Below are 12207 nucleotides of genomic sequence, written 5' to 3' on the forward strand. Positions count from 1 at the left end.
CTGTACATACATAGATACATGCATACATACATACATACTGTACATACATAGATACATGCATGCATACATACTGTACATACATAGATACATGCATGCATACATACTGTACATACATAGATACATGCATGCATACATACTGTACATACATAGATACATGCATGCATACATACTGTACATACATAGATACATGCATACATACATACAGCTATGAGCTCAGTGAGGTAGAAATGTTTCAGGTTTCCATACAGCTGAAATCCCTCAATGCTTTCAAAGGGGTAAAAAGTGCCAGGCATTTAAATGTAAATTTTCAAATCACATCCCTTACCAATATTGACATTAAAGTCCTTTGCTACCAGATACAAAGCGAGGCATGGATGACTCCCCTGGCACTGAAGGGTTAATGGATTTGAGGTACGATGCCCCTGCTGATCCCATCAGAACATTTACACAAATTGCCTTTTTCTGTCCCCCGATCTCACACTTTTTTATATTTCTGTCCTATTTGTAATCACGTGGTCCCCCCCCCCTCCCTCCACGGGACCCCCTCTCCCTCCACTGGACCCCCCCTCCCTCCACGGGACCCCCTCTCCCTCCACTGGACCCCCCCTCCCTCCACGGGACCCCCTCTCCCTCCACTGGACTTTTCCAGCTGAAGATATTTCAAGCTATTAAACCCATAGTCAGCTGGAAAGCAATTGTGTAACGCGTGAGATACCTCACTATACCACTTAGATTGTAAGCTCTCCGGGGCAGGGATTTCCTTTCTTATTGCCTGATCTTATTTGTTGCACTTATTGTATTAGAATTCCCTGCACTGTGTTGTCTCTCTTGTAAAGCGCTGAGATCACTGTGGGTGTTATATAAATAAAGCTATACATACTGTATGGTTCTGCCGTTCCCCAATATCGCAACTCCAATATACAAATTGTACCTTAACCCAGCAGTGCTCAACTCCACTCCTCAAGCCTCACCAACAGGTCAGATTTTCAGGATATCCCTGCTTCAGCACAGGTGCCTCAATCAGTCCCTACTTCAGCACAGGTGGCTCAATCAGTCCCTGCTTCAGCACAGCTGGCTCAGTCAGTCCCTGCTTCAGCACAGGTGGCTCAATCAGAGGCTCAGTCGAAGATTGAGCCACCTGTGCTGAAGCTGGGATATCCTGAAGACCTGACCTGTTGGGGGCCCTTGAGGACTGGAATTGCCCACCCCTGCGTAAACCCCCCGCAAGTAGCTTCAAACTCGATAAAAGTCAAACGTTGTTTTTATATATTTTTTGGAATTGAACCCGCCGGACGAGGGGTGAGTGGGGCAGTTTCGTGGCGCCCTTACACAGGAACACAATTTCATGTATCGTGTTGGAGGACGTTACCTGCTGAAAGAACTCTTCCGGGAGGCGAGAGAACACTTGAAAACAAGTTTAATTTGACACAGACATCAACTGATGAAAAAGTGAAATGCTATATATGGAAATATGGTGCGAAGAGCTTGTTAGAAACCCCAGCGCCTCTGCTTGTCTCCAGACACAGACTTTTTATTAGCAGATACAATATAGGGGGGACAAGGACATATAATTCAAGTGGCACTTTAAAAATAAAATATATATATTTTAATATCCGCAGCCTTTGATTACCTTTATGGAAAAGTAAATACCTAAGCTGCCGATCGATTGCTTCTCCCGTGATCGATCAGCAAACATCCTGCTTCCCCAGGTTTCACTATATTGCTACCTTTTAGGTTCAATCAATCCTTCAGTCAGTGTAACTCAGCAGCTACAATGTATTCTTATATTACTAAGGTAACATTGTCTATTGTTACAGTTTGCAGCTCAAACTGCTGGGAACATTGGCAACAAATGATTACAACCAGGATCTTACACTGCTGGGGAGGTGGGCTAAAACCTGCTATAGAAATCAAAGGATGCTCAGTATATGAAAACTCGTTAAAAATGGCATTAAGACTAAAATAAAAATAATGTAGTATCATCTAATACTACAGAACTGATTTATTAAAAAAAAAAAACCCACACATATATAGGATATTGCTGGGATTGCTCCTTTAAAGTATAAAATAACAAATGAGTCCCTATCTCAAAAAGCTTACACTTGGATATTGAGTCTCAGCACGGGGGGCTCAGGAATAGAGTAATTAGAGGAACATGAATCTGCCAGACTGAAATAGTAAATGGCGCTTCCTATCTCTCCGCAGAAAAATAAATGGATGTGTCTGCGTAATCTAAAACTGACCAGCTAGACTTCCCAAAAAAACAGCTTCGATCCCGTCCCGGCACCAGCAGAGGGGCTGAACAGTTTGGGTTTCAAAGAAAACTCACATTCCCTCTACCTGTTTGTGCAAAGCCCCTGCTAATGTACAGGGAACATAATTGTTTATTTGGAGAAGTAAAGTTGTGGAAATGTAGTTGGAGGGTGTAATGTGCTCAGCACGTGAGTGCGTCTCAGCTACCTGTGTTCCCTTAATAGGTTTCAGATGTCTGGAGTACAAAAGAGGCTTATATAAAGATGGCCACAGCAGCACAACGCAAGGGCTCTCCGGGACGCCCGCTACGGGCTGCGTTTTGCAGACTGGAGATTAGGGGGATCTATGCACTAAGATCAGATGTCCCAGGACATGCTTGAAAACGAGAGGTAACTCTCAATGTATTACTTCCTGGTAACAGATTTTATAAATAAATAAATAATGAGTTTTTTTTGTGCTAAACAGTGCAGAGCTTCATAAAATGTGCGTTGTGCGTACGAAGACCTCGCAGATGACACACTGTTTGCAGTTGTGTGGAATACCTGATGAATACAATTTAAATGTGTATTTTTTGTTTATAACCAGTGTTAGTAAATAAGAATGATTAGTGTAATATTATTTATAATAGTCGTAACGGTGAAAAGAATACATTTAGGTGACCTTTCGAACGCAATATCTGTTGATACACAGCACCTTCATTCTGCGCTGACGCTAATAACACAGGTTTACGCCAAGTTAAATGCGACGGGGGATTTGGACGCATTTTTTGCCGGTTTTTTTTGGAGCACAGTTTGTTTTTTTAGGCACATTGCCATTGACGTTTGGAGGCCCAGGGCAGCCATTTCTGTGGGCCGCCAAACATGGGGAAAAAATGGAGTTTTGCTTGCGTCCAAAAATCCTGGGTTGCAAAGGTTAGTACTTAGGAAAAAAGTATGCAGGAGTGACATTATACACCGCGCTGGACCTCTTACTGGGGGTAACGTATCAGAGCAACAGGGGTGCAGTTCTGGGGCAAAACAAACTTCACCAGACTTAATCAATTTGAAAAAAAATAAAAAATCCTATATTTGATGGGATTCTGTTTTGCACCAGAAAAGCCGGCACTCGAATTATTTGGTAAATCGAATCGCAAGTCCCACTTCAGAGGACAGTACCGAAGTCAGGGGGAAACATTGCTTATTCATCTTTCACCCTTTCGATGCCCGGACAGCTTGTAAATCGATGCATAGGACACCCTGGGGTTATTTGTGAATATGTAACATCCTTTACTGGCGCTTTTAAGGAACAAACCTTAGCATTTAAATCAGGGGTCTCAAACTCAGTCCTCAAGCCCCCCCCCCCAACAGGCCAGGTGGCTCAATCAGTCCCTGCTTCAGCACAGGTAGCTCGTTCAGCCCCTGCTTTAGCACAGGTGGCTCAATCAGTCCCTGCTTCAGCACAGGGTGGCTCAATCAGTCCCTACTTCAGCACAGGTGGCTCAATCAGTCCCTGCTTCAGCACAGGGTGGCTCAATCAGTCCCTATTTCAGCACAGGTGGCTCAATCAGTCCCTGCTTTAGCACAGGTGGCTCAGTCAGTCCCTGCTTCAGCACAGGGTGGCTCAATCAGTCCCTGCTTCAGCACAGGTGGCTCAATCAGTCCCTGCTTCAACTGAGCCGCTGATTGAGCCACCCTGTGCTGCAGGAGGGGTATCCATCACACCTGGCCTGTTGGGGTCCTTGAGGACTGAGTTTGAGACCCCTGATCTATATAAACCGCTAAACCAATGAAAAATAAATACATGTCATTAGCTGACTGAATGACTAAGTGACCCTGTGCTGCTGCTAGCTCACCCAATCTGGAGACATGTGCAATGCTTCATGTAGGTGCTCCTCGTAATAACTTTTACACATGGATCAATAAGTCTTTCATTTTAAGAAACCTGGTGGGGTTTTTTTTTTTTTTTTAATGGTTAATTGGGTTGTAATATCTCTGGTGGAGGAAAAAGTAGTGTGTCTGAGTTGCTGACCTTTGTGGTGGGAGGCACTGGTTTACTCGGAGGACCTGACTCTACGCCATCTTGAGCCAGCTAATGGATCAGTTCCAAACTCGTAAGGGCGGGGGGTCGTTGTAGTGTGTACAGTGCTGTGGTGTAATGCTATATAAGGATGGACCATTCCAGAGGCACATTTTGTAGACTTATAGGAGTCTACGGTTTTATTCTATGAACAGCAATAGTTCCGATCCAGCGCTAATGCACGGAAAACTCTGTTGAAGTCCCTGGGGTTTTTTCGTGTGCTAGCGTCAAATTGGAGCTTTTGAACTTCATAGAAAAAAGCCCCATGTATCAAAATCTCCCGGCGGCAAGACTGGGAAAAGAAAAAAGCCTGCAACATATATAACAAAATATGTATATAAAACAAATCAAATATATTTATATATATTTTTATATATATGTTGTAGGGTTTTTGTTAGATACAGAGTGTGTATATATATATATACACACACACTCTGTATTTAACAAAAACCCTACAACATATATAAAAAAAAAACCTGTAATATATATATAACAAAAAACCCTACAACATATACAACAAAACCTCCTGTAATATATATAACAAAACCCTACAACATATAGAACAAAAACTCCTGTATTATACACACAAAAACCCTACAACATATATATGTTGTGGGGTTTTTCATATATATGTTGTAGGGTTTTGTTATATATTGCAGAGTTTTTTGTTATACAGCAAAAAACCTTTGCAATATCTATAACACAAACCCTACAAAATATATAACAAAAACCCTCCAACATATAATGCATAACAAAAACCTTACAACAAAAAAAACACTGTGTCCTATGGCACTGTATTCTCTGATAAATCTGTTGAAATACTTTTGGCCCAGTTCTGCCAGCCAGAGACCCCATAAGCCCCCCCATTTTTCTGTAAGAATTCTGCATCCTTTTGCTCACATTCTAAACTGGTCAAGTCGTACCCCCCCCCCATTCATGCACACACACACCCTCCCCATTCCTGCGCACACACCCCCCTCCCCCATTCCTGCGCACACCCCCCCATTCCTGCACACACACACCCTCCCCATTCCTGCGCACACCCCCCCTCCCCCATTCCTGCGCACACACCCCCATTCCTGCGCACACACACCCTCCCCATTCCTGCGCACACACCCCCCCTCCCCCATTCCTGCGCACACACCCCCTCCCCCATTCCTGCGCACACACACCCTCCCCATTCCTGCGCACACACCCCCCTCCTCCCCCATTCCTGCGCACACCCCAAAGTTCTTAGGTTTTTCTCTGGCCTCCAGCCCCCGGAGTCAGAGAGATGGGGGACGTGAGGTGGGGATTGTGACTTCTGGAACTTGTAAAAATGTTTGTTTTGGTAATACTCAGACTCCCTCACTGATCCTACCCCCCCCTAACCCCCCCCCCCCCCCCAGCCCTGAATCACTTGGAAATCTTATCTGCCAGGCTCAGGTTAATTTGAAACTATGATTTATTTGAAAAATATAGAAGACTGCTCCTGGATCACTATGGTTTGCTAAGGGCGGGCGGGGGGGGGGGGGGGGGGGGGGGGTTATTTACATAGCCTTTATTTATTTTAAAACTTCACCTTTCTATGCGACTGCATAATAAACACGATTTTCGCTTATTTAACAGACACAGAGCAACCGACCAGAGAAATACCCTGTAGATAAAGCACATCGCTTACACCCTTTCTGTGCAAAGCCGCGCGTACAGGAGCTGGCCCATCTGATACTGAAGTGGGTTAAACCAGGAGTTCTCAACTGCAGTCCTCCAGGGCCACCAACAGGTCAGGTTTTTGGGATATCCCTGCTTCAGCACAGGTGGCTCAATCAGTGGCTCAGTCTGAGCCGCTGATTGAGCCACCTGTGCTGAAGCAGGGACTGATTGAGCCACCTGTGCTGAAGCAGGGACATGCTGAAAACCTGACCTGTTGGGTGGAGGGGGGGAGGGGTCTGTAGTTGAGAACCCCTGGGTTAAACTGACCCCCCCCCTTTATCATACTTAGTTACACACCGAGTCGCTGCCAGGAAAGGGAACATTGCCGCTTGGAGATCAATGGGCAACGGCAAAAATCCCGCGGATGATTCGCAGAAGCGTAATGTCCTACTCTGCGCTGCGAGGAAATGATGGGATTAGGTTATTTTTCAGGAGTAAAAAAAAGCCACATTATCAGTCCGTGCTGGAGACAGAGAGGCGCGGGTGGCGCACGCGAGCTGGTGACATCTGCCGCGCGTCTGCTGTTATATTGTGAAAATAATTATAATTAGAGGAAAAATAATTCAAAGTAGGCGGGGGATTTAGGCAGTTTTCGATTCTCCCCGAATGCTGGAATTAAGGGGAAGACTGCGGCGCCTGGCAGGAAATGGGGAGAGGTGGCAGCTTTTAGGAGTCTGAACTGTATTGGCAAGCTAAATTAAATGTGGAACAAAGCAGGAGCCAACGTTTCAGCTGGGCGGGTGGCCTTCATCAGGCTTAGGAAACAAAGGAAGACAACACCATGAAGAAGGTTACTTAGCCGCTAAAACGTTGGCCATTAATGATGTTTTAATATCATTTCAAGATCATTCCTATAACTGCAGACCCTGGAGAGCCTGTATGGGGTAGATAGGTAGCATTGTCTGTCTTTGGTAGCTCCCTGGAAACATTTTTTTGCCGTTTACCCCATTTTTGGGGAGTGCACCCACTATAGCGGGTATACTCATTGGGCTTAAAGAGATCCGTCCCCTTTTGCTTCTCGTTTGCTTTTCTTTATATAAAGATAAATGACCAATTAACAATATCACGATTCAACCCGCCAATCATGACAGGACGTTCGGGGGTTGGTAAAGCTACGGCCACCATCTTTTGCGGCCCACCGGTCGGCAGCGAACGGTATCACCGATACTGTGCAGGGGACCCTTTCATGGAGTTTATCTGCGTTTGCAACTACCATGGCGATCCCTACATCAATACATATTAAAGGCGGCGGGATTATGGATTATTATAAAGCCGGGATTATACCAAAAATGGCGTGCCGCCTGAAAAATAAAACAGACCAATACGAGTGCACATACCAAGCGCGACGTAAGCAGTAGCGTCACATATCTCTTAGGCATCTTCACATGTAGCGCGGCGACGTCGCTTCGATGACGTCACCGGATCGCTTTGCAGCTCGGCAGTTTTTGGTAGAAATATCGAATTTGGGCTGCGCTTATAGTGCCGGCGACAGCGACGTCGCGGCAAGACAAATGCATTGCCGCCGTCGCGTGCGTTTATAGTAAGCGCGGCGCGACGGAGCGACGGATTGGTCGCGATCGCTGGAAGTCATCTCTGTTTGATTTTCCAGCGTCTGTCGCCTGACCGTCGCGTCGCCGGCACTACAAGCGCGGCGTAAGAGTGCAGGAGTGCCGATGTGGAGGAATAGAAAGAGTTTATTTACGTCTATTTAACAACGCGGCGAACACATTGCGGCATTTGCTGCTGTCATCATTTTGCTGCACAAATAACACTCATGATGAGCGTCCCGATGGTGGCCAAACGGTTGATGGCGTTGGGTTTTCCTTTGGTAAATCAGGTATGGGGAAGCTCTTCCCTGACCCTATATATTTACCTATACGTAGCCGGATTTGGTTTCAGGTGGGGATAGATTGGAAACACGCTCTGGCCGGGTGGGTCAGTTCCTGAGTAGGATTTTGACGTGGGACGTGGGGCTCACAGCTTACAAGCTGACAGCTTTATCACCCTGGAAATGTTTCGGCTTTATCAGCCATATCCTCCCGTGGGCAGAAGAGGGTATGCGTGCGGCTTCCCCCTGGTGGGCTGACGGTCAGGAAGCCCGGGCTGAGGATACGGAAACCGCTGGCTTCCCGGGTTTTAAGGTTCTTAATCTCTGGACCCGCTTTAAATAGGTAGGCTCCTGCTTAACCGCTTGGCTGCCAGGGCCCCCCCCCCCCCTTCCCCCTCCGGCGACGCACCCGCCGGCACGTTGAGAGCCCCTTAACCGCTTCACTGCCTAAGTGAGCAGATTCACGGTTAGGCAAAAAGTGACACTTCAACACAAACAGGGTTATTAACCTCTCAAGCCAAACAGCAAAGCTGAGTAGTAGTGAGCGCCTGAAGTGGGCCCTTGGTGTCAATGTCGCTATCTTTGAGGTGGGTTCCAATTCAGGGGTCAGCTCTCCTTGTGACTCCAACACCCCGTGCTTCAGGCATTAGACTGTAAGCTCTTGAGAAGGGGCTCGTGCCTCTGTACAGTGCTGCGTACACTGTCAGCGGCTCGGTGAGTAATAGCGCTGACTCTGGAGCAGGGGAGCCCGATTCAAATCCCGATTTGTGAAATAAAGGCCTTTCTATTTCAAATGAATGCGTGGTAGTGATACTGTGGGTCTGTGAATAAAAACGCTGTGTTACTCTTCCATACCTGTTACTACAATCATACTCTGACTACTTACCGCATGTAGAATATCTGAAGAAGAGACCTGTGAGGTCTGAAAAACCTCATATACAGCAACCCCTATGGAGGACTATAATAATAATAGCATGTTCTTGTATAGCGCTGCTAGTTTTACACAGCGCTTTACAGAGACATTTTGCAGGCACAGTCCCTGTCCCGTGGAGCTTACAATCTATATTTTTGGTGCCTGAGGCACAGGGAGATAAAGTGACTTGCCCGAGATCACAATGAGCTGACACCGGGAATTGAACCAGGTTCCCCTGATGTACACTCAGTGTAACTGTTATCAGAGTCAGCGTCTTTACTCGCTGAGCCGCTCCTTCTTCTTACTAGCAGCTGCCCTTTGGGAATTGTAGTGTTTTTGCAAGTCAGTGAGTGAGTGTGAGTCTGCAGGTATGTCTGTGAGTGTGTCTGTGAGCGAGTGTGTGTATCGGACTTTGAGTGTGCACATGTGAGTGAGAGTCTGTGAGTGAGTCTGTGTATCTGAGTGTGATTGAGAGTCCAGGTGTGTGAGTTCACGTGGGTGAGTTTGTAAGTGTGAGTCTGTGTGTGTGAGTTTGTGAGTGAGTCTCTGAGTACATCTGTGAGTGTAAATATGGGTGTGAGTATGTGTGTCTGTGAGTGTAAATATGCACGTGTGAGTATCTTTGAGTGTGCGAGCGAGTGCTACAGATAACTGCGCTGTTTTCACAGCCGTTACAATAGTACGACGAGCGCCGACTCATAGCACCAACACCAGGAGAAGATTAAGCGAAACACCGGCAGAGTTACCCGCCCCATAGAATAAGGCGATGAGCGGCTGAGCGCTTTCACTCTGGAAGGTCACCACATCTGTAATATTAACCCCTCTGATACCAGTAGCGCAGACACTTCACGCAGCTTTCCTTGTGCCTTCACTCCCCTCCTTCTAGATTGTAAGCCCCGTGGTTGGGGCAGGGATCTCCTTCCCAATGTCTCCGTTATATGTACTCTTTTGTCACCCAATGTTATTGTCCTCCGTCCCCATTGTACTGCACCACGGAATATGTTGCCGCCGTACACATAAAAGCGTATAATAGGCAGCAAAGGGGTTAACCCAGAGTTGGGCAACTCCGGTCCACAACGGTCACCAACAGGTCAGGTTTCAAGGATAGCCCTGCTTCAGCCCAGTTGGCTCAGTCTTCGACGGCACCACCTGTGCTGAAGCAGGGATATCCTGAAAAAGCCTGACCTGTTGGCGACCGTTGAGGACAGGAGTTGCCCGCCCCAGGGTTAACCCCAAATAGCAGAGTGGGACTGTGTTGAGATGTATCGGCAGGTCAGCTAGACAAACACGGCGCTTCAAGAGTTAACCTCACAAAAAGCCACACAATTGCATCACAAAGATATTGCGCAGCAGAGTGCAGAGCGGAGGTCTGGGAGCGCGGCTGCTTTCTCTCACACTTGGGGTGCTGGGGACCGTTGTGCAAAGGTACTGCGCAAAATACGCCTTGGGAACGTTTACCAGATGTAACAAATACACGAGAATATGAAGCTGATCAGACCCGTTGGAACTGCCTTTAAAACAAGGAACATGCATATGTCCCAGCAAACTGGCTGCACAGGAGAATTCCTACCCGCAGAGTAATCCCAGGTTCATTTAACATGTCTATAGCATCATGCAGGCAGAGAGGCTAAAGAGAAATGACACTGCTTCAAAGCTGACTCAGACCAGAACATTTTAAGCACAATGAAAATTCATGTTGTTGTAGCTGAAAACGCAGGATTGCCGAGGCGTGTGTGGGAGAGAACGTGCATTAACCATTTAAATAAGGGGCGTCAAACTCAGTCCTCAAGGGCCACCAACAGGCCAGGTTTTATGGATATCCCTGCTTCAGCACAGGTGGCTCAATCAATGGCTCAACCTTTGACTGCACCTGTGCTGAAGCAGGGATGCCCATCAAACCTGGCATGTTGGTGGCCCTTGAGGACTGAGTTTGACACCCCCCGATTTAAAGTCACCCAACAACCAGCATGCAACAGTTATAAAGAAAAATGGAGGGGTTATGCCACGGACCTATCGCGACCCTATATAAAAACCCGGCAGCAAAGCAGTGAATGGAAACATACCATGTACATTTACAGGTTCCCGGCGGTCCGGCAGAGATGCTCTTTTTGGGAAGGCTGTCCTGCCGAGAAGGCCTCCGGATAGGACGTCCCGGACGAGCGTTCCATGGCGTGGGGATCGCTCTCACACTGGCTGCTTCTGGGCTCCCATTTACTGCACTCTGCTCATATATAGTTAACATGAAGCAAAATATTGTTGAAAGTCATTTTGCCTGCCTACTCTTATCTGCGCTAGCATGGCAAGCGCTTTGTACTGCCTTGGCAAACCCTGAATGCAGGTATTGTTAACCTCCGCTATAGCCCAGCATAGAAACAAAAGCATGGATCTGCCTCGTCTTTGATATCCCAGAGTCGTGTTGGCGTTCCTCGTAAAAGGCTTTATTATTTTAGGCTTTTTTTTTTTATTTTTTAGCTGGGGGGGAAACGGAGCAACGAGGGTCTTCAGCAGAAAATGCAACCTCTGCCACTAACCCTTCACTGCAGGAGGTCTCTGCCATGCTGTGCTCACGTTTGCAGTGGCCTTTGTTCCATGGGCTTGCGAAGGAGCTTCCCCGCGCTGGAGAAGGTTTTAGCCCCATTCATTGCAGTGGAGCTGAAGTCTTCCCCCAGCAGCTTATTTAACTCCTTTAACCTTTCCATATAACATATTCCATTGGGGCTATTCCCCAAGGATTCACTACGCCACCGACTGCCGCGCACGTGAATTTTAGTTGACGTGGGACCGTCCAAATCGCAGTTTAGTGAATCTCTCCCAATGTGTGGCAGGACTTTCAAGCAGCAACATTGGGTTACAAAGGAAAAGATGGACACAGGTGACAATGGTATGGTGTCACTGGACTGTTTAATGAGTGGGGAACCCCGGACTTTCTCTGAAATACTAATGGTTTGTTCCCAATTTTATATATATGTATGTATGTATGTATGTATGTATGTATGTGTGTAGTATATGTATATGTGTATATGTATATGTGTATATGTATCTGCAACCCTGCCTTTCACCATTATCCCCAGCATACAGTGCTCACACTGCAGCCAGGGATTCTGGGAAATGACATGCAAATGAGCACACAATGTGTCACCTTTTGTCTGAAAAACCATTGTTACATGGAGCCCATATAAGCCAATGCTCGCTGTTAACACAGCTTTAAAAGCACAGCATGGGAATCAGATGCAAAGCCAGAGAAACCACTCACAGACATGTTTCTACCTTAATGGGTATCATCAGTGTGAAGTTGGTTGTACTGCAAAGCCAGCCATATTAAAACACAATTGCTCCCCATCAGGTTATCAACAGTTCCTATAAAATGTATCGGCAACTGAAACAAAATCCCCACTTACAGCTACATTTTACACAATTGTTTTTGCAGCGACGGCGTTCTAATACAAAGAAATACATTGGTGCATGT

General features: G+C 46.6%; 1 protein-coding gene across 2 annotated transcripts in view; it reads right to left on the reverse strand.

Moving 5' to 3' along the window:
* The window catches only part of SOX9 (SRY-box transcription factor 9), a 33663-nt gene extending 22665 nt beyond the window's left edge, over nt 1-10998 (reverse strand). Inside the window, exon 1 of one of the 2 annotated variants that reach the window (XM_075580092.1) lies at nt 10805-10998. In XM_075580092.1, coding sequence (XP_075436207.1) covers nt 10805-10983 — 179 coding nt within the window. In that variant the 5' untranslated portion in view covers nt 10984-10998. The remainder of the gene's footprint in view (nt 1-10804) is intronic. The other variant, XM_075580091.1, reaches the window with a different exon arrangement.
* Nucleotides 10999-12207: the final 1209 nt, after the last annotated feature.

This window comes from Ascaphus truei, chromosome 22 (assembly GCF_040206685.1).
Source record: "Ascaphus truei isolate aAscTru1 chromosome 22, aAscTru1.hap1, whole genome shotgun sequence".
Classification (NCBI taxonomy): domain Eukaryota; kingdom Metazoa; phylum Chordata; class Amphibia; order Anura; family Ascaphidae; genus Ascaphus; species Ascaphus truei.